The 22,682-nt window shown below is 43.6% G+C and overlaps 1 protein-coding gene across 1 annotated transcript in view; it reads left to right on the top strand.

The window, feature by feature from the left end:
* The window catches only part of PSTPIP1 (proline-serine-threonine phosphatase interacting protein 1), a 56,327-nt gene that overhangs the window by 8,567 nt on the left and 25,078 nt on the right, over positions 1 to 22,682 (top strand). The window contains exons 2-3 of the mRNA XM_075764658.1: positions 10,479 to 10,579; positions 14,231 to 14,305. Of these exons, the coding sequence (XP_075620773.1) occupies positions 10,479 to 10,579; positions 14,231 to 14,305 (176 nt within the window). The remainder of the gene's footprint in view (positions 1 to 10,478; positions 10,580 to 14,230; positions 14,306 to 22,682) is intronic.

Raw genomic sequence — 22,682 nt, 5'->3', positions numbered from 1 at the left:
CAACTAAGCAGGTCTGGTTCCAGGGGCTCTATATGACCTTCTCAACAATTGTCTCTGTACCTGAGCAAGTCAGGGTTGGTTCATGTTGCCTCGCTCACAGCAGTCTGGGACCTATCCCACAGTGCTTGCAGGAGGAGAGGATCTCTCATAAAAAAGATGAGACGTGGAAGCAAGATGAACTAAAGAGGAATAGAAACAAAAATAAACTGTGAACATTATTTTGAATAAAACAGAAGTATCCTCTGCTTTTAAGATTCTATTTCTCCTTATTTTACTTCCAGTTTCTCTTGTGTAGCTAAGAGACTGAAGCAAGATCTGATTTCACCATTGACACATTTATCTCTTGGACTTCAGAACGCACCATGGCAAAACAGTACTGTGCTTTATGAAAGGCAGGTGCAAATGCTCACATCGGGCTTCTCACTTGGCTCCCAGGAAGAAGGCACCTTACTTTATGGATTTAGCTGTTGTCTAAAGTCACCACGTGGAGAAAATATGAAGGGATGCCGGCACCTCAAGCCTGTGTCATACAGCCACATCAAGCTCCCATTTAAAACTAGTGAGGGATTTTGCTTCCTCCTGTCCCATTTCTCACCATCCCCATCACAAAGGTGTTCCAGAAGTTTGCTATATGCATGTTTCCTGTATGGATTCCTATGGATTCCTTGTCACACTTTTTCTTGCGATGCGCAACTGGCTGCTAGTGTCTTCCTCCTTTTCCTGGCACACAAGCATCAGGAGTCTAAACTGCTGCGCAGTAGGAGAACGCCGCGTCGTGAAGTGGTCAGAAACATCCCGAGACCCCCACCTGCAGGAACTTCAGGTCAAGGCTGAAGTCAGTGAAAACTAGTGGAAACAGACAAATAAAAGCATGATCTCAACCTGGTAGAATATGTGCAATTCAAGAGAAGGTGCATTGTTTTCCCTGGCTGCTTTACAACACAAGACACTTGGAATAAACCAATAAATGACAGCACCTCAAAATTAAAAGAGATGCTCTTCTCCCACTCAGTACAAAGAAGGTGTTCTTGTGAAAAAGGGCGGCACAGGGTTTCCATTTCCTGATTTTGCTCTTGCCCTTTGTGGAAGGTTCCTGAATTGAGACATTATGAGAGACAGGCAGATGGACAGCTGAAAGGAGGTGATACCATGGCATATCTCTGAAGTTCTGTTTCTGCCTTTCCAAAGGCAAAGCTCCTTCCATGTAATGTTTGAAAGAAGTTGAAAGTTCAAAGATCACTGTCACATTCTCCAGTCCTCTGGCTAAAGCTTCTAGGACTGATTTTGTGATTAATCATGTTATGAGATGTAAAAACACTGCTATGCAAAGAAAAACAGAGCACTTGTACTCTTTACAAAGAGACTGAAAATTAAGTTACAGTTTTTCGTCCCTAGGAAGTGTTGCACATTCTCAGACTATTATTTAATCAAATTGTTAAGAAGGAAAGCTAAAATGGAGGTCATAAGCACAAGTGGAGTCCTTTTATTAGACTGGAACTGAGACTTTCCAAGTCTGTTCCCTGTGTGCTATTAGTCTGCAAGCCAACAAACCACCTGCAAAAGCTAAGAAGGCTTTTGTGCAGCCATCACTTTGTAGCTATGCAAATCATGGGGTGATTAAAACATGAGGAGAGCCAAACAACATGCCCTGACTGTAAGAATGCCTAATACATAACACATGAGCAGTTCAGGAAGCCAGCGAGGAGGGTGAGGGCTCAGGAAGCCGAAGAGCAAATTCCTCTCGTCAGCAGAGCTCTGAAACAGCCATTTCCTTCTCGGAGAAAACCCACAACGTCATCAAGAGCAGAAGACCACTGGGAAGCTACTGGTTTGCTCAATGTCACCAATTTTGCAACCCTGCTATGAAGTTTCTGACATCTCAATTTAAATGTATTTCTGAATATCCTAGCTGGTGCAGAATTGAAGTCTGATGAGAATCTCTGCTTTCCTTTGAAGTTCTCTAGCCTACCTCATTACAGGGGGAAGCGCGAGATGGCAACCTAGCAACTCAGCAATTGGAATGCTACAAATGCAATGCTTTTTTCCTTCTGATTTTTGAAGGTCCCATTCAAGGTTCATATCTGTGCTATGTCTGGCAATAAATACCATTTGCTCCCCATGAAAAGTACTGCATCGCAGATTTAGGTAACAGGCTGCAGTGAAATTGCAAACTAAGCCTCATATTGAAAATGCCCAAGTCAAATCTTGAAATTATCACAAAAAAAGTCCCAAGAGAGCCACCTACATCCTTAGCAAACATTTATGTTTCTAATGTGCAAAGAGTGAATTTACAAGAAATGATAGAAATGTTATACAGCCAGCTCCAGCCCACCTACTTTTCCTTGCTTTCTGCTTCTGCAGAAAAATTATATACTTTTTTTAAAAAGGTTTTTTTTTTTTTAAGTTCATATAAATTCTGTAGTCAGTTCAAATCTTGCAAAACAAAAGCAACCATTGCATTCCCATCCATTCCAACCAGTTTCAGCCAATGAGAGAAAGGAGTTCTTACATGGTACGGCAGTATGCAGCTTTTAAACTCATTACCAGTTTGTTACACATGAAAATTTATAGAAAAGGATTCATATCACATCAAGCACTGGTCAAAGTAGACTGTTTTAGTTAGAGGCTTCCACCGCAATGCTGTTTTGGACACCAGTGACCTTCCCCCATTTATGTGCTCACCTCTTAAGCTGAGTTTTCGGCTGCTGACACATTTCCAGGAGAAGGCAGCAGAGGGTCAAGCTGAGAACCTTGGGTTTTCTTTAGAAAAAAGGCTCTTTCATGTCTCACTGGTGTAGAGCAGAACTAGTACAGCATCTCACGTAATGGGAAAGCAATCCCTAACCGCTTCTTATTGCGCCAAGGCCACGTAAGGCCCAGGCCCCCCTCCTCAGTATCACAGCTGAGCTGGAGCAGGAATTTAAACAGCCACTTGGACATCAGATACACAAATGAGCAGTGCTTACTGCTATCCCGTTTTATTTCACTATTTATTACAGGAAAGCTGTGGCGCAGAAAAAGAGCAGTAAACTTCCTAAACCACTTGGTATCATGTGAATATATTCCCAGAAATACTAGGAAATTTTAAAGTATGCCAGGGAAGAAAAAACCACCTGAAACATAAAGCAAGTGATTCACTTACAGTGAAAGACCGTGACATGATGGAAAATATCCAGCCCAGTCAAATGTACTTTGAGATCATAAATCACGTTTGACTGTTGCCTATGAAATCTGTTTGCTGCTCACCTACAGTAAATACTAAGCCCTTGCTAGAGCTCTCGACAAGGAGACTAGCAGATCAAGAGATCCAGATCTAAACCCACTCTTTTAAAGCAGTGCCAATACACAGCGGTACAATGCAATGATATAATTCATTGATATAACTCAGAACAACTTATTTTCAATCCAGGACTGAGATATGTGTTGTACAACTGTGGATAGAAAGGGTTTCTTTCTGTCAATTGAAAAAGATATTGGCAGAATGATGCTTGTTCAAAACTGCTATCCCCTGTTCTCTTTTAACTTCCTCGTCCCACCTGTAATTATTTCATTTTTGAACCTGGAAAAATGAATCTGAAATTTTTGCTTTAGGAAAATTGTCAAGAGCTTACCTTAACTAAACAAGATTAAGTTATGATGCAAAAAAGTTTGATTTAAAAAAAAATAAATCCAAAGATACTCAAACCAGATTCAGTTTCAGGTTTTTTTCCTCTTTTGAAAATCTGTATGACACTTTATTTAGGTGATTTAGCAACATTTATCATTTTCAGTCCAAAACCCCTCTTTATAATACTTCTGATAAAAAGCTTTGGGAAAACACCATTAAGAAAAAAGACAAGAAATGCACTTTTATAGTTAAATATTTTCAAATTTAAAGAGAAAACGGTTGGGGTTTTTAAAAGCGTTTTTGAATAGTTGTAGATAATACATTTCAAATAATTCCTAAATGAAGGAACATTAGGCTAAAAGAAAACCCGATGGCTATGCTAAAACTGTCAGCACTCCTACCGTTACCGCTTGCAGTCAGGCCCACCTTAGATGCGCAAATGAGTTAACGTGCACATTTTTGGTACTATCTTTACCACCCTGGTAGCTCAGCACTGCTATGTACCACACAACGCCCCCAGTGGCTGCCACGCTGTTGTTTCTTTTCCAGCCACTCTCCACAGTCAGGGTAGTGGGGTTGCCACACTGAATCCCAGAGGTTACGCTCCCTGTGTACCACCTAGGTGGTGGTTCCTTGCAAAAAGTGAGCAAGCTTTGTATGTGGAGGTGCTGGGGAAGAGGCAAGGCAGATGAGATGCTAAGATGCTGACAAGGCAGCTTATCCTGCAGGAGCAGGTAGAGGAGTGAACTGTGCTATGTAAACTACCTCTAAAAACAGCTCGCGGCGGGCAAGTCGGGTCCCAGGATGGGGTTAGAAACGCTCCGAGAAAACCAGCCACAACAGAAGAGCCCACAGTTCCTACAGCACAACCGCAATGACTCGATCAGTTCACATTAATTTTCTAAATATTAGTAGTTGGACATGCAAGGGTATACAATTTAGCGAGCGTTTTGCACGCAAGCCTGGGTATTTTTGCTTCAGTTCAGTCCATCGTAACAGCTATTTACCAAAAGCATGCTTCAGTAACCAGCAAAGCATTTTAGACTTTCCTGCTTGATATTATTGCAATAGTACCCCGGTGACTTTAAAACGTAGACACTTGCTCTTCAAAAAGCCTTGCAGTACTCTCTGAGCACCCGGCAGCACAAGGCTCAGAGATGAAATGTGCTGTACGGCTGATCGTCAGCTAAAGACAAGACTTAGCACAAGGTTACTCAGCTCTGTGCCACCAGCAGGTAAGAAGAAACTATGGCACACACATCCCCCCCAGCTATCTTCATACTGAACTTTCTACCCTCTGGCCAGGGAACTGACACCATCAGTCTTCCAGCTTGCAGCCTTCTACCAAACCAAAATCCTCACAGCCTCTCCCTTATGGCTGCAAAGGCAGCTCAGAGCCAGCCGTGAATAATCTCTCTCACAATTATCTCCCGATGTTTACCTGCGTGATTGCCTACGGAGAAACTTCTACCAGACGGATGGCACGGTCCCAAGGCACCCATCTCTTTAGAAAAGTGCTAATGTGAGGGAGCAGCATCATTAAGCCTCAGAGGAAAAAAGAAATGGAAAGAAGAAAGCACATCCCAGTGTGCTTACTGTCAACACCTCTGCCTGCAGTCTTCCATGCCTCCTTTCAAGTATGCTAGGAAAAGCTATTCTGGTTAAACTAGAGCATAAAATTTGTGTTTTTCAGCCGTATACTCGCTTTCACACTTCTTTCATCTCTGGAGGAGTAGCGTTGCTCATTGCACTGGAGGGAAGCAACTGTTGTAAAGGGGAAGAGGAGAGGAGATGCTGCCTCTCCATTAGCTGTGATTTTCCCCATGAGAAGAAAAACCCCCGGCTCAGGGACGTGCAAAGTATTAATGGAAGAATCTCAGGACAATACGAATCTGCCTGCAACACCAAAATCCCTTTGTCAAGCACTTTCTTACAAGTGATTATAGGTCTGCTGGACAACACAGATTAACTAATCCTTTTTATTAAAATAACAATGAGTAAATCCTCTTTCACAGTCGCAAACGCTTTGACTAAGCGGAATCACTTTCTTGGCAATGAGAAAAATTACTAGTGATGATTCAAATCACCCTCTTCCAAGCAACTACCTAGATTTTGTCATAAACAAATTATTTTTTACCCATGTAATGAATATGTTTATTATTTATTTAAAGCATTTTTTCTAACATCATAAAAAAATAAAATAGTTCTCTGACTATTCATTAGTACTTATAATCATTACGAAGTCCCAGCTGAGAGGCGCCCAAACACTAGCTGAGTAGTGCAATTTTAAGAGTCTTTACAAAACCATTCTATGTAAATGTTAACTATAACACAAAAGGATAAAAGGAAAATAGAATAAAAGCTTATCAATAATAAGCTCTCTTAGAATAAGAGAGCTTATCAAGGCTAGATAGTTGTTTAACGTGGTACAGTCTTGCCATCTTGATTGTCTTCACAAAGAAAGTGTGAGGTCTGTTATGGTGCTACACCGAAAATCCTTAAGAAACCAGAGAAGAAAACCAAACCAGGACTCTGAACAAACAGCAGGAGAAGAAGAACCGTAAAGCAGGAAAAGATACTGTTCTGGGGGAGACACCGGTGGCTCGTGCCTGAACTGGAGGAAAGGTTCTCGAGGGCTGGTCTCGGGATTGATTTTGTTCAATATATTTGTTGCAGATACTGGCATAAGACATTAAGGATGGGCTGGGAATAGCTGTTGTTGAAACAAATGGGTAGAATGAAATATTGTACAGGAGATATCTGATAACCTTCAAGCTGAGAGTAACAGAAAGCAGATAAAATTAATGTTTCAAAGTGCAAAATGGGAGTAAAAGACCAGTAGTAAAAAGGTCCAATACACTCTGGGACCTCATTAAGTAAAATTGCAGGAGAGGAAAATTGCAGGTATATCAATAGATTGTAGATCAATTAAGTGCTACTGGTACGATTTGACAGCAGAAGAAAGCAAATACGATCCTCTGATGTATCAGAAGTGTTTCTTAGAGAGCAGACATTAATGTCATGGTACAGAGCATCAGTTAGACTTTACCAGAGTAGCAGAGCATCACCCTTGTCCAACAGGGATTTATTCAGCCTTGAGCAGGTACTATAAGAACACACGGGAATCAATGGAATGAAAAAACAGTGCCCCAGGAAAGGGCAAAGGATGTTCGTTTGGATTCAAGAAAAGGTTGAGACGATGCAGTTGTACAACATGTGAAAGAAGAAAAAGGGCTGTTGAAATGAAAGGAAAATGTTTGTGTAAGTAAACTTAGGCCTCAATTATTTATGGCTACATTGTGGTTGGAAATTAAGAAGCAACGTTGCAGGGCAAGTGACCATAGCGGCTTAAAAGTTGTCGAAACGCAGGCTGTCACCTGGCTACGTTTCCTCTCCCTCCTTGCTGTAGCCTGTGACATGCTAGTCGCACACGCTATTTAGACCACAGCCAGATCCACTGCCTGGGAGGCTGAGGCAGCCCTGGTTTAGATTTCAGATGCCATGGTTTCTGAAATATGGCTTCCACATTCTTCAGGAACACACAGTGAGGACAATAAAGCAAATTTTGAGATGGATCCCCCAAAATGAAGAAAGATTTATTGACTGCCTGTGGTAGGAAGTCCTTTTCAGACCTGCTCTTAGCTGGAGCCAAATCCCTCTATAAGGGCTAAAATATTCCTATAGTTATAATGAGCTAAATTTGGCTTTTGCATTTCTAAATGCATTGAAGTAAGGAAGTAGGAAGGCAAAAAGATGGAGCACGGAATCTGTCATGAGCAGTAGGGAGCAGCACTAACCTGTTCCCTTTGCATTAGTGCCAATAAAAATGCTGGTGCACGTCCTGGAGGCAAGCCTGTTTGCAGAGCTCCAACGAGACTACCCAGGGCAGTGTAGCTTACAGAGCATCCTTAACTCAGACTGTGAGAGTACCTTGTTTGATGTGCTGCAAAATTAATTCTCACGGTCACCAAGGCAGAGTGATTCTCTCAGACACGCAGAATTTGCCAATCTTTCATTACAGCAACTGCGCCAGTGTAGAAGAGGTGGGGGAATTCACTAAGTGAGTTTTAGCATTTACTGAACAAAAGGATACGTTGAACAGAAACGGCAGAGTAACTTTACGGCGTGCTTATCACTCTCCGTTTGTTGCTTGTGGCAGTATGCCTGACTGCTGGGGTGATACAAGCCCATGTGGTATTTTCACTTACCTCTGGGCAGCATTTCTGGGACAAGGAAGCTGTGTACACAGCTATGGGATGTAGTTAATTGCATCTGGAGATATACAATCAACATTTTTGGGCTGTGAGTTGGTTGTGGAGCATCTGGCCAGAGTGGTTTCTGCCAGGCAGAGGGAGCAATTTATGAGAGGTTTTTTTACAGCAGCAATGCCTTCTGCCATTGGGATGTCCTCAGAAAAAAGGGAGAGAGGAGAGGTGACAAGTCCATCACCAGGGTATTATCAAGAACCTTTCCTACTTCCCTCTACGAATGGCAAAAACTTGCTTCTTTTCATTTATTTCACAGCAGAATCCCTCCCTGGGATATGTGTGTGTAACTTGCCCTTGGAAACATTAGGAAAACTGACGTTTTGGGTTTGAGATCCTGTTTCTTAAGGGGTGATCATATGCATCAAATGAGCATATGTAATTCTATCATCTTCCTGTGATTCCAACAGTGCTAACAGTGGATCCATTGCACTGTCTCCATATTCTTTTGTCTACATTATTACCTTACCTGGCTCTGTAGTGCAGACACTTTGCTGGTACAGGCATTTGTCTATGTCTCTTGTGAACCATTATCCTACTGTCTTTCCTTTCTCCCCACTGGTTGTGATAAGAGTGTCCATTAGGGAAGAAGAAATTACTGCTGTCAAGAAATGGTAGTGCTGGAAATGTTAGTACAACCTGTAGGTTTACAAAGATTGTCTGCAGAAATTTATCCTAGCTCTTTAAGAAGCAGAAAAAACCTGCTCCCAGGTCTGCAAATCTCCACAGAAGCCCTAGGCCTGGGTGAGCAGCACCGAGGTTGCCATCGGCCACCACCATTCATCCCCAGAGCTCGCCCCATTCCTCTCGAGTCTCACCAAGAAGGAAGCAAAGCCGCAAGCTCAAGTGTCCATCAGTTGCCTGCCAGAGGATCCTTCCTGAGTCCGAAATCTTAACAGCTGTCTTCTTCACAGTCATGGTGGAAAGCAATAAAGGCATTTACTAAATGATAGCTGCTTCGGGGACAGTGGATAGATGTATAAACTGTATTCAGTTCATATATAAGCACTTGTATTGTACACAAACTGCTTGAAGGAAGGAACAGATTCATTCTCTTTACGGTTACGCAGTCGGTGATTTTACCATAATGCTATAACATAAAGCTCAGATAACATTCACCACTACACTTTCAATAACATTATCACTGGTTAACTGAGGCTCTCAAAGTAAAAATGGCTCGTCCTGATCCTGTTATGAGTCAGTGGGAGGACCAAGAATAGAACACAGGAATAGACCAGGAATAGAAATCCTCTCCCACTGTCACACTTGGAGAATGCAACAACTTTATTCCCTTCCCTTTCTGGGCTCCCGGCATTTCCTCAGCAGCACTGACTTTGTTGTGACTCTGATTTACCATTGTTGCAGTGCAATCTGGAAGCTGGGAAGAGGATTAAAGAAGTGCAAGATGAAGTTTTTCTTCTCATTACTCAGATATTTTTGTCTGAGATGTATGGGGGTGTGCGCTGATGGATCACGTGGACAGGGATAAGCCTGACACACGGACTTGCATGATGGGGAGGGATGGCAGTCCTAGACCTCAGCAGATGAACGTGGCCCTGAGGCAGAGAGGGTACAGAGCCCTGGTAGGAGATAAGAGCCCCGGCTCCAGGGCAGCAAACTTCACCCAGGTCCATGACCTCACCTGTCAAATGTGGCTGGTTGGAAATCACAGATCGCCTTGGCTGGCTCCATTTGCCATGGGGGGTCATAGAGCAGGACAGGATGCAAAAATACCAAAAGGCACAAGCGAATCCCACGTACTGCACAGGAGACTGGGTGGTGAATGCAAAAGCAAGGGAAGCAGCACTCATTGGCAAGCGTCTCAGAAACACAGGCTTTCAATTCCCTGCAGATCCACTGTCCGCATTCCTAAGCTCTCCACGTGCCTACCTTCTACTTTTAAAAAAATCCCCTCTGTCATGCTGAATTTACACCACAGACTGACTGATTCAAACAATGTGAAGGGTTGTTACAGCAATCCCAAAGGAAAACCTAACAGCACATCAGAACCCAAGTATTGTCTAAGGCAAACTGTCTCCCTGTGCTACAAATCCTCCCACTAAATCACCCACCACTGACTGGGTGGCACAACCACTACCCTGTGTATCCACGTTCGTACGAGCACAAGATTTCTTCACTTCTCCACTCGCATCTAGACAGTGGGTCACTGTCTTACTGAGTGTCCTGCAGCAGTGAGTTGACTCTGACCATTCTTTTAAGAAAACATATGGGAAGAGGAGATGCTGTCCTTAAGAGCTACGGTACATCTCTGCTCTGCAAAGGGCCCACATGCAAAGCTAAACGTGACTTCCCCAAAAAGACAGCTAGTGCTGCTTTCCACACAGCAAAATTTGTGAGCCACTTCACTTTTCAGTATTAAAAAACCAAACCTGATTTAATAACAACTTCTACAGATTTTCACTTTGGAGAAACGTCACCCATACCTGCGCCCCTAGCCCTGCCCCAGCAGCCATTGCTCTGGGCAAATCTAAAGGTTCAATTGGATTTTCCAGAAAGTTAATTTGCTCCATATGACTGACAGCAGGCGTTTGGGTAAACCTGCAAACTATGCGCACAAATCAGATCAACTCTTTTTCTGTTTTCAGTGCAAGGAGTTCACCTTCCACACTGGCTATGAAGTGCTTGTACAGAGGCTGTTGGATGGGAGGAAGATGTGCAAAGATGTGGAGGATTTGCTCAAGCAGAGGTAAGAAAATCAGAGTGGAAAAAAGTGTGAACAGCCTCCATTTTCTCTCCTGTTTCGCATCTGGGAAGGAACAGTAGAATGTTTTTGAATTTGGTAGGGATACTAGTTTACATAGAAACGCCTGAGTGATTTGAATTTGAGCCTTTTGGCGTGATTTGTGAAGTCAGATAACAAACAGAAATTTCAAAGATTTGAGAAGAGAGAGGTGAAAGAATCAGAATTCCAGAGCTCCGTTAAGACTCAGGTAGTTATTGGCCCAGCATTACATGGTAGCACATACATCCCCAACAAGTAGCATTACCACGTTTCCCCTTTTCCAGGAAGCATTTTTCTTTCTCTTTAAACATGTTGTTGCCACAGGTCCTGTTTCAGTTTCCTGCAACTATCAGAAATGGGACATTTTTCAAATACGGACAAAGTTACATAAGATGCTACCAAAAGCCTTTCCCAGAAACCCAAGACAGACCACATCGTTCGCTGTCCTTACTAGACTTTGAATAACAATGTTGTAGTTTATGTTCATCCTTTACATGCTTCTTGGGTGCCCCTCAACAACAGCTATGGACAGCTGACACTTTTGTGGGTGAGAAAATAAATATTACACAGCTGCTCTGACTCCTCTGCCATTCATTGTTGTACTTCTGACTTAGAAAAAAATATCTGAAATTTGGTTCTGGTTTTAAGTGGCTGGGTTTCAACAGTTTCACCATGTAGCATGAGGCACACACACGCTCACACGTGACCTGTAGAAAAGACCACACCATACAGATTATATATTCAGCAGGTAATCTCGGAGCAGTTCATCTCAGAACCGTCTCCTTGTGAATATTGCTCTGCCTGCCTCAGTCACAGCCTGCTTTTTCTTCCCATGCTGTCCCCGTTGTTTTCTGGGTTTAGGTTAGTTTACTGAAGGCTGTTTTTCGAGCACTGGGACCTTCAAGGGGATGTGAGCTATCAAACTGAAAGTTGACTATTTCACAGAGCGTGAAGAGTCTCCCATTGAAATCTGAAGCTGCTTGAATTGCTTTTCTTGACCACCAGTGGAAGCATATTTTATTGCCACATGTCACACAGTCCTGAAGTCACATCTGTCTGATGGTAGCTTAGCTTTCACTGTTTAAAATAGCTCCTTTGTGACTCATAACGTACAGAGATCAGAATTACATTGCAGGCTTCAGGCAGGCTCTGCACTACAGCATGCATCTGCTATATACGCCTGTGTTTCTTCCCAAAACATATCACAGAGGTTTCTGCAAGTTGCAGGATAAGGTTCTTCCTGGTTTGTGGTGGAGGCACAGAGGACTTTACACAAAGAAGAAAAAATACACGTACAATCATTTTGCAGATCCAAAAGCTACAAGAACAAACGTTTCCATGAACTTTTACACACCCCCAAAACATTCCAGTGAGCATGCATACGTGCATGTGCTTGTGTGCGTACATGCGTGTTGGGGCAGGAGGAAAAGGAGAAAAGACAGTGGGCACTGAGTAGCAGAAAGAAGGTATTCCTTCCAGTTTATTTCTGGAAGATGTTTGTTTCAGCTTATCCTCGTGTCATTCACGGGAATGACTTAGGAGGAGATCAAATCCTGGGATGAATCTGTGTTCCTAGAGGCTGCCCATATCATGGGCTTCATGCCAAAATTTCAACAAGGATTCCTGCAGCAGCTACCCTCAGTCCTGAAACCAACTGCCCTGGCTACACTAACACTTGATCAGTTTTCCGTCCAGGTATTTTGCTCACAAATAACTCTGCCCAGTCCAGAGAAGGAGCCAAGAGATTGGGGAGTGAGACAGCAATTGTATTATAGAACAAAGCCCCAGATTTAAAATACAAAATATGTTCTAGCTCTTGATGGCTGCAGGGAAACCTAGAAGCTGTGTGCAAGAGTACCGGAAAGTGGGAAAGGCAGCACCAAGATGTGAAAAGCAAAAAGTCTCCAACACAAAAATGTTTCTTGTTATTAAAATCAGAAGAAAAAATAATCAATTCTGCTTCTGCAGCATTATGTGTCCCTGGAGTATATTTCCATTCTGATGAAATTTCATTCATCTAACATGGAAATGAAATGGTACCTCTGTGCGACCTATCACCATATGTCGGACCTCATTCTTCCAGAAGGAATTGCAAAGCAGTGACATAGGAACACCCCACTAAAATGCAGCAATTTCTAGTGCAGGATGACAGCAATTAACTAACGGCACGTGCAGCATTAGGCACACAGACAGAGGCAAAGAACAGGCTCCGCTCTGGGCTGCGGCGACTGTCCGCTGCTGTCCGCCCAGCACTGCTATGCCACCAGCTTGACAGATCTCCTTGGACTGGTGGAAAGTCCCCAGACCAAGCCTGCCTCAGGTCACAGAAGATGGTTGCAAACCAGTGAAATTACACCAGAGCCACTGGTACAGCTGGCTACAACGCAAGGTGCTCGCAGCCACCAGACGCAGAGGAACAGCCGAAAGGGTGGCTGGATATTCCCAGAGACACACCCTGACAGCTGCCGTGTTGCAAAACTGAAAGACCAGCCCTGAGAAAAGCTGCTTGAATTCAGCAAATAGCAATAATAAAGCCCGGCGAGGCTGAGTGGGAAGATGGACATAAGGACAAACCAGGGGGGGTTGCATGGCCTCGCACCTGCATCAAAATTCCTTTTTTGAACAACGAACTCGTTTTTCTAAGGTGCCAAGTTTCAGACTCAAAACAGTTTAAAATATTTTGAAACCCTTTTTGAGAACTGGAGTTACCCTGAACAAAATCCCCTCTAACTGTTAGCACCAGGCTATCTGTTCCTTGTTTATTATTGACCATTCAATAGCTTTCAGCAGCTGCTCAAAGGCTGAAAACTCGGTTCCGCCCCAGTCTTGCACCCAGGAGAAAGGAAATAACTTATTTAGTACAAATACTTTTTTTTTTTTTTTTTTTTAAACAGAGAATAGACATTTCTTCCAGAGTTGGGGGAAGGGAAAATAGAAAAAAAAAATTGTATTTCTTTATTAACCACAGAAACAAACACTTTCCTGAGTCACTAGTTACAGTTCCCCATTAGGTGAGACATCACATCATATTGTCCTCTCCATAAAACTGCCACAGCCTCACCTTACAACCAGCAAGGCTCCTTCCCCCTCTGCCTCTGCTGCAGCTGTTCAAGCAGCACCTCACGTTTCTAACGGTTAGAGGTTTTCCTGCTACTCCTGGCTCCCATTTATTCAGAACCTCTCTTTAAATGAAAATTTAAATCGAAATCCTTTGGATCCTACTCTTCATTCCCATCCTAGCCTTCATCTTGATCCATCGAGTCAGATGTTACATTTTAGGTTTCTTTTGCAAAAGAGGCTTTTTGTTCTCCTGAGCATCTTCGCTACACTTCTGTACACATATTCTTCCAATTGAATCCAACTTTTTGGGGACAAAATTGTACATAGCACTCCATAGTCTAATCAAACCTATGGAGATGGGCATTCATTATCTCTCATTTCTTCTAGAAATAGCTAACCCAAAATATTGTAGAGGTAACTAACAGCATTAGAATTGAGACAGAAATTAAAGAAATAGTATTTCTCAGGTCTTGTACCTCGGATGCAATTACAAAATTTGCATAAATGTGATTCTGGTACTACTAAGAGAAATTGAATAAACTTTTCTTTTAACAGAGCACAAGCAGAAGAGAGATATGGAAAAGAACTGATTCAAATCGCCCGAAAAGCAGGAGGACAAACAGAAATCAAGTAAGGAATTCTTTTATTATTAGTGCAAACGAAAGCATTTTGGAAGCAATATCAGACTCCTCTGTTTTGCCTATGAATGGGGTCATAAGCTGCTTACCTCGGTGCGTTACACAGCACTTCAGAATGTTCAGGAAGTATCATAAAATCATAGACTGGTTGTGGCTGGAAGGGGCCTTAAAGCCCATCTAGTTCCAGCACCCCCTGCCATGGGCAGGGACACCCTCCACTAGCCCAGGTTGCCCAAAGCCCCATCCAACCTGGCCTGGAACGCTGCCAGGGATGGGGCGTCCACAGCTGCTCTGGGCAACCTGTGCCAGGGCCTCACCACCCTCAGAGTAAAGAATTTCTTCCTAATATCTCATCTAAATCTCCCCTCCTTCAGCTTAAGGCCATTACCCCTTGTCCTGTCACTCCATGCCCTTGTCACCAGTCCCTCTCCAGCTTTCCTGTAGGCTCCTTTAGGTACAGGAAGGTGCTATAGGGTCTCCCCAGAGCCTTCTCTTCCCCAGGGAAGAAACATCCTAGTCTGGGTGTTCCCAGGTGGGGAAACACCATAGTCCTTCAAAGCAGGATTCACAAAAATCTCTATTTGGGTATTGCCAGGAGGTCTTTACTGAGAAATTGTTAAATTTCAGGATTCCTAACAATATTTAATATTTGCTTCCAAAAGCAAACTAAGTGATGGGGGGGGGGGGGGACGGACGGAAAGGAAAAGGTTGTGAAATATTTAGGATGGTGGCTTGGCAATTCTGGGAAACTGGGTGGACACAGAGAGCCTGTGACAGACCAGACACAAAGTGCAAAACCACCAAAAATTAGCTTCTGCAGCAGGAAAAAGGCTTAGCTTAGGAATACAGCCTTTAAACCTCTTTGAAGGGACTTAATTTGAAACAAATCAATGGAACTACTGAAATACAGTAAAATGACATATATTTTTCTCTGTCTCCTCTGCTACTATCTGAGATCACATATGAATTGTGTTGGGAAGGGAAGATATATGTTGGCATAGAATTTAACTTAATAAACACTGCTGATAAACTGCTGCTATTATTGATGGTAGCAGCAATAATGAGACATTTTGTCATTATTGTAACAAGTAATAATACAGTAATAAGGTGGAAGAGGATGAAGCTTTGGGGTCACAGAAGACAAGTCAGAAAGAGAAGACCTCAATCTAAACACAAAACAGCTCTATTGATCCCTGGGGCCCTCTACCCTCATCCATCCTGTATCTCATTTCTTAATTGCAGTCTCCTTTTTCTGTTGATTTATCACTCACTCTTGATGTGAGCGTGGCTTCCTGTTCATATTTTATTGGAAAACTTGACCTCAAACCCTTGCATTGCACCACCATGGCATGCAAGTGCCAGGCAATCACCCGGAGCATTTGCTATGGATCCGGTGGTGGCACATCCAGGCTGAGAGGGAAATTGTTGCATGAACCCAAGTGCCTGGTAATGCGGAGAGCAGTGAGGCTCCAGAGCCTCCAGAGCCACTCCAGAGAACGTACAAGCCTCTCCTACCCTAGTGCTCCATCTCTCCCTTGCCCCTGAGCAAGGAGGTAAGGTATAGCAAGGCTCCTAGCAAAGGCTGCTGGAGATGGCTTCTACCTTCCTGGTGTCTCAATTCACACACCTAGTCGGAGAAAAGGAAGGAGAAGAAAAACAATTTTGAAATTAAAATAGCAGATTAAGGATGGATGGCTTCTTCCCAAACCAAAGGCTAAGATCAGCGTTCCAGGATTAATGAAAGGCTCCACTTAAATTTCTTTACTGGCAATGCAGGGCAGGCAGAGCAAGCGCGTTCAGAGACAGCTTTGGCTGCCCTTCTGTGACTTAGTGGATAATTCATGGGTCTGACTTTTCCTAAGAGATTATAAGAGCTTGATTTAGAGGCAGAGCCAAATCCCAGCATTGGGATATAGATCCAAGTTGCCCTCAAGTTGGGGGAAGTTTGGACTCGGGCCCAGCTCCACTTTGATCCGGTGATTTTATAGCTTGGCATAGAGAGAAGGCTGAATATACCAACAAAGCGTGCTGCAGAGCTGATTTACTATGTTTCCATAAACCCACGCCTGGTCTGGGTAGCGCCCAGCTTTGCGCTGATATTTTTATCAGAGCAAATGCCTCGCTGTATCTGTTCTGAAGCAGAGAGAGCGTACTCTGCTTTCTGTCATTCAGCATCCTCTGGTTGTTTAAGGAGTCACACAGATGGACAGTGAAGGGCATTTGTCCAGAGTAAACGTTTTAAAATTGGAGAAAACTAGGGTCTATTCAGGGCTGGAACAACTCAGGAAAATGAAATATTTCGTTTTAATGCCTTAAATTTTTTGACATGGTGTGAAGTTTCTGTTTGTTTGTATAACATTGATTGCTGACAACAGTTCTGCTCCCAAGGTCAGTCCTTCAGAGAGACGAGAGGGAGGGAACCTACCTACTACCTATAATAAGAAAAGCTTGAAAGGACTATGCTACAACCGTCCCCATGCATTACTCTAAGTATTTCCTCTTTACAGGACTCCCTATTGTCAACTAGCACACTGAGTCCTAACAGTATTACAAAGCACTTGACAGGCTGAACAGGGCTGTTCACATCTTTGAATACAGCTTTGGATAGCAGTATTTATCAAATAAAGTCTAATGAAGGCTTTGTGCAGGTATTTGTACCTAAAACTTACATTTGACAGTCACCAGGAAAAAAAGTAGCTTCCAAGGGTTTTTTGCAGAACATTTTACAGAACTTTCTGTGCTATGCTATGTATTGCAAAGGAGCAGGAATTACTAATTTTAGATCACTCACTCATTTTCTTGCTAATGCAAAATTATTATCCTCTAGTCTTAAATTCAGTCATCTTTTAAACATCTCAGATAGTAAGGCTTTCTGCCACTTCCTCTGGGAAACCTCTCATCACTCCACCAGGTCAAAGCAACGCTCTGTAGCTGCTATGGAAAGCAGAACAGGGGACAAGCGGCACAAACCCAGAGCGAGCAGCAGTCCCTGTGCAGGGCCCCACTGCCAAAGCATCGGCGGCAAACCCACACCACAGCCAACGCCAGATCTGCTGCACTGGAGATGGTGGCACGGCTCCATGCAATGGGCAGCCCAGCAGGGCCTCATGGGCTTACGTCCTCCTAGTGCCAGTGTGAACAGCTCTTTCCTACTCCAGAAACACAGTCCTGGCAGCTACCCGGCTCGTGTGATCTCAAACCCTCGGAGATTAAAAAATGTAAGGGGAAAAAACCCCTTTCTGTTGCTTTTTGTGTTGCAGAGAAGAGGGTCTGCGCAAGGGAGAAATCAGGCAGCGATGGGGAGGTACTGGCTGGGTGGTTATTCAGCAGAGTCAGGATCGGCACAAAACAAAATAAAGAGAGTAAGCACAATAAGTAAATACAAGCAACGGGGAGAGGCCTGGAGAAGTTTACGGCACACCGCACCAGGTAGTGATCATCACTGTAGAAAACAGTTGTCTCCCAAGCCTCCCCCGTATTCATTCAAAACTAAAAGCTTTTACAAAGAAAAGAATAATTTCAAATTTTTTGAGGCTCTTCCCCCCCCCCCCAAACTTTTGCTTCAGCTGGAGCAAAGTGCTGAACTCAGCTAAATGTATAAATAGATTCATCTGCCCATTTTTATTTACTGAAAGACACAGATGAAGAAATAAGTTGCTGGCTCAAAAGAAAGATAGTAGGGAAGGTGTGCAGAAATGTTAACAGCAACTCTGGGACCACTCTCTGTTGCTTTGAGAAAAATCTGTGTGACAGCAGCCATCAGGTTTCCATCCTACATGCTGTCCAGTGCTTGTTCCCTCAGCATCGTTACAGCTCCTCTGATGGAGAGCTGACCCCTCAGGGCCCGGCACTGCTCGTGCTTGGCAGAAGTAACTACTAGCCAAGACTCTACTAGGACACTTCACTACTAAGTATCAGCAGAAATATAACGTTGCGACCTGGGAAAAGAGGACAGTGTTGTGTCTCTACCTGCAGACTCCTTAGCACCTGAAACGCGAGAAGTCAGTTTGACCTGAGAGCTAGTAGGGGACAAGTTTTTAGCACTGCTACTGGAGCTATGACTGGCTTCAGTGAGGTCCTCACGGCTCTTTTTCAAACTGGTATTGGAAATGGCCAGGGCGAGCCTACGGCTGTAGAAAAATTTCTAGCAAAACTAAGGTCAGAGAAGCAGATGTGCCGCGATGAGGGAGATGTGCTGCAATGACTTATCTTATTTTCTTTATTTTTTTTTAGAAAAGCGAAAACAGGGTTTCTAAAAGAAGCTGGTTACCATGGGCATAGCAAACAAACACTCCAGCTTCTAGCTCAGGAACTAAAAGTTCCCTATATGTGCTGCCTAACAGCCAAAGGACACAATCATTCAATAGTCCAGCCTGATTCAAGCAAATTCAGCCATTCTGGCACCTTGCCCTTGCCTCGAGCACTGCAGCTGGCAGAAACTACTTCCTATAGGGAAGGGAGATAACCCTCTTCCCAACCCACGACACAGATCTAACTCAGCAGTTGCTATAGGCCTTGGCAAGTTCATTCTAACGTACAGAAGGATGCACACGCTTGAATCTAAGTGCGAGACTGCAAGAAGAGTCACGCAGGCTCAGACCAAAACCCCTTCAGCCTAATATTTTGTCCTCAACACTAGATTCCAGGGGAAGAGTAGAACAGGGCAAGCATATGAGGATATTTCCCCTAAATAATTTTCTAGCCCTAGCAATCGGTAGTTCAGTGGCTGCCACACCAGCAGCTTTGTATATAATAGCCCCTGATGGAGTTTTTTTTGTGTCTTTTTCTTATTTGAAACCCTGAAACATTTTAGCATCCACCAAGTCTGAAGGTAGAGCAATGTACTTCCGGTTAAGTGCAGAAGCGCGTTTTTCTTTGTCGATTTTTCAACCCACCTCGCCGCACTTGCCACATTAGATCAGATGCACATGACAAAGGCAGATTAGCATCCTTACAGTGGGGTTCCTCAACACACGTCTGCACTGGTGAGCTGCAGTCCCACTGCCTGTTCTGGTTCTTACAAACACAACCAGGTCCATAAAACACCAAAACTATGGAAAAGGCTGGCTGCTTCTTTCAAGTTAATCACCCGGATGTGCCAGCACAGTCATGGATGCAGGCTATGCCTGGGAATATGGGTAGCTGGCGAGTCTTAGTGGAAGCACTGGGAGGAGAACGGGTTTTGGAAGGGAGCATGAGAGAATATCAGTTGCACGTGTACCTCTTGAGTGGGTCAGACCTAGGAGAGGACAGGGCAGCCCTTGAGCAGTGGCTGAGGTGTGAGGATCGCAGCAGTCAGGATAGAAGGATGGATGCTGAACAGAAATGGAGCTCTGGAGCTCACCTATTAGAAGTCAGGGCTAAAATGAATTTTAAAAGTGTCTTCATTCCTACCTTATACTAATGTTAAAGCCCTGTTATCCTACCTTTTTAATTACAAAAAAATATCATCTGAATCACAATTTCATAGTCTCTAATCGTAAAAGAAATTATGAAAAAGATGATTACAAAGCTACAGCCATGTATTCTTGGCAAATGCCAGGTTAGATCAGTATCCAGCGGGGAAGAGGGAACTACATATTCTGAAGTTTAAAGTGCTGTATAGTTTTGTACTCTCCACATCCTGCGTTGCACGCATGGGAGAAGATGCGCAGAAACCGGGGATTTTCAGCTGAGTTACAAACTGAGATCAAGTTTGCAAGTGTTTGCTGGTAGCGCACACAGTAATGATGTCTCGACACACCATAGATGATTCTCAGCAGAATTCATGCCTTTAAGAGGAAACACCTTTCAGGTTGCAAGGTGACTGGGAATTTCCATGCAGTAGCTTTGGGCAACTCTTCAGCAGAACAACATGAAAATAGAATATACTACAGAGCCCAGTTTCAGATACATCCTCAGCTTCAGCTGAAATAGAGCCTCTGGGAACTCTGCTCTTTTGTAAAATAACTGATGTAAACATGCAGTAGCTGGTTAAATTCTGCCTAGTCTGACAACTGCTATTTTTGTCATTTGCTCCGCTTGTCTCTTCTTGTGTATATATCCTAGTTTTTTTCCTTCCCTCTTTTCCACTACCATCTCCTTCAGACCTCGGGAAGGGGTAGTTCCTTCAAGCCCGTGTCTGTTCTACCCTTCTCTGCGATGCCTGAAATAGAACATTTCAGTGAGCGTGAGGTGAGGGCTTCTGTAACGAAATGCCAATTGCTGTTTCCTGTGTATAAATAGAGTGCATCTGTCACTTAATATACAGAATCCTCTGTATTATTCACACAAAGCAGGCATTTTTGAACTGAAGCTAAAAGTCATTTTGGAAGGTCACATCCTTCCATGGTTAGTTATTCTCCACTCAAATGTTCTGAACCCGCACAGAGTTTCTACACGTGTATTTTGAATTTTCAGGACCCTGTGAAAATGGACCTGTAGTCTGAAAGACCTGAGCCTTTGCTCAGTTCTTGTTAAATCCAATCTAGATAAATGCCTGTCCTCATTACCGGAGAGTTTTTGAGCTGTGCTGCATTCTTTCCAGGAGATATGAGGAAATTTATTTTTATGTTAAAGTTACAAAAGCTGTTTTGATTGTTTTATCCTTTGATTTGAATGACATAAGTCATTCTGGAGTCACAAGGTGTCTAATTTGTAGCCTATGGGCACAGATTTACAGGGAAGAGAAGGTACATAGAGATGCCATCCTGTTTGCTCCCCTGTCCCAGCAAAGGTGATGTGTCCATGCTTCTAGTACCCGGCCCTGGGAGTGCTGATACAGCCCACTTCCCATTCAGTTTGGGGCTGTTTCCTCTTCTGACACATCGCTGAAAATATCCAAGCACCAGAAGCACGTACACAGACATGCCACAGCACTAGAAGGACCCTCCACATTTGTCGCTACTTTTATGAAAGATACGCTACACTCAACCTGACCCTAAGCCCAGCCTGCCACACAGTGCAGCCTCCCATAATAGCCGATATGACTGCTCATGCTAGCTAGTGCCTTGCTATCACAAAATTATAGACAGACAGAAACTTGGACTCCCCTGGTCAGAGAAAAGGTGCTGGTCATGCCTCTTCTCCACCACAGCTGGCTTCGACACCACACCACAGCTAGTACTTGTACAGAAATCTTTCTGGTTGCGCCAAGTGTTTTTACCTTTCTGTTCATAGCTCCTCTGAGAGCATGAAAAGAAAACATCCTGTCAAAATTAATTCTTCGACGTTTTCACCGCATCCCCAACTAAGTAATGGTGAATGCTCTGCTATGTGCATGGCCTAGGACTTGGCAGTGACTTAGTTACCGCCCTGTTAAATGGGCATACCACCTCCCCCTTCTTTTCTTTTCTTCTTTGCAATGCAGACAGTGTCCTAGCTGCAAATGCTTCCAAACTTGTTTCCCCCACGCTTTGCTACCACCACTGGGCTGCACAGAAAGAAATGTTGGTAAAACCACACCGGGTCTTCCCTGTGTGGCAGGAGGAAAGACAGATGTTGACCACGGCCTCAGAGGAGGCTGGCAATGCGTTGGTTTTACAACCATGTTGTCAGGATCGAAGTTACCGGAGGCAGAGGGTGAATAGGACTGCTGGGTAGTGGTTTGTACAGCTCATCTGGCAGGGAATTATTTCAATTTCTGAAAGAATATTTTTTAAAATTACAGTAAGAACAGAACATGGTAGATCATATGGATGTTAAAATGGAAACCTACCGCCAAGTAAGGTGGGGTTATTTCACACTTCTGTTTGCCAAGCAAAGGTAGAAAAGAAAGAAAATTAAAAAAGAGCTGTGGTTTTCCGGTTAGAGGAGCCAGTTTTACCTTCCTGTGTACAACATGTAAAGGGACTCTCTGTATTACTCAGTTAAACCAGTCTCTAATTGAGTGAAAAGGCAAAGTACTGAAAAAAAAAAATAAAAAATGCCCAAGCCATCAAGCCTACAGTTGCAAAAAAAGATTGTGGTGTAACAGTGGATGAAGCGAGTATAACTGTGACCTAAGCACTGCCACTGATAGAGCTCTGCTAATTATATCTCTGGTGCCATAAATTCAGCTTTTGATGACTGTGAAGCAGAAAGCACCAGAGCCCTATCTACAGTACATTTGCTGGTGGTCCTCGTGTCACGTACGACTGCCCAGTGCAGCCTGCTCTCCAGCAACAGCCCAGTTCTCTAGCAAAAGCAAGGTCCAAAAATGAAGAGACTGAAAGCAAACACAGAGAGCAGCTGGGACAAGTTCACTCTGAAACGCTGTCATCCCACACTGTTCCAATCGAGTCCCCCTCCTGAACCAACTATACGATAATTTTGCACAGTGAGTAAAACGGATTAATGGTAAGATGCAGTGGTTCCCCACTACTCCTCATACCTGTATGGCGATGGTGGGT

Source organism: Balearica regulorum, chromosome 12 (assembly GCF_011004875.1).
Source record: "Balearica regulorum gibbericeps isolate bBalReg1 chromosome 12, bBalReg1.pri, whole genome shotgun sequence".
NCBI classification, from domain to species: Eukaryota; Metazoa; Chordata; class Aves; order Gruiformes; family Gruidae; genus Balearica; species Balearica regulorum.
The sequence above is the reverse complement of the archived record's forward strand: the minus strand, read 5'-3'. Positions and strand labels throughout refer to the sequence as shown.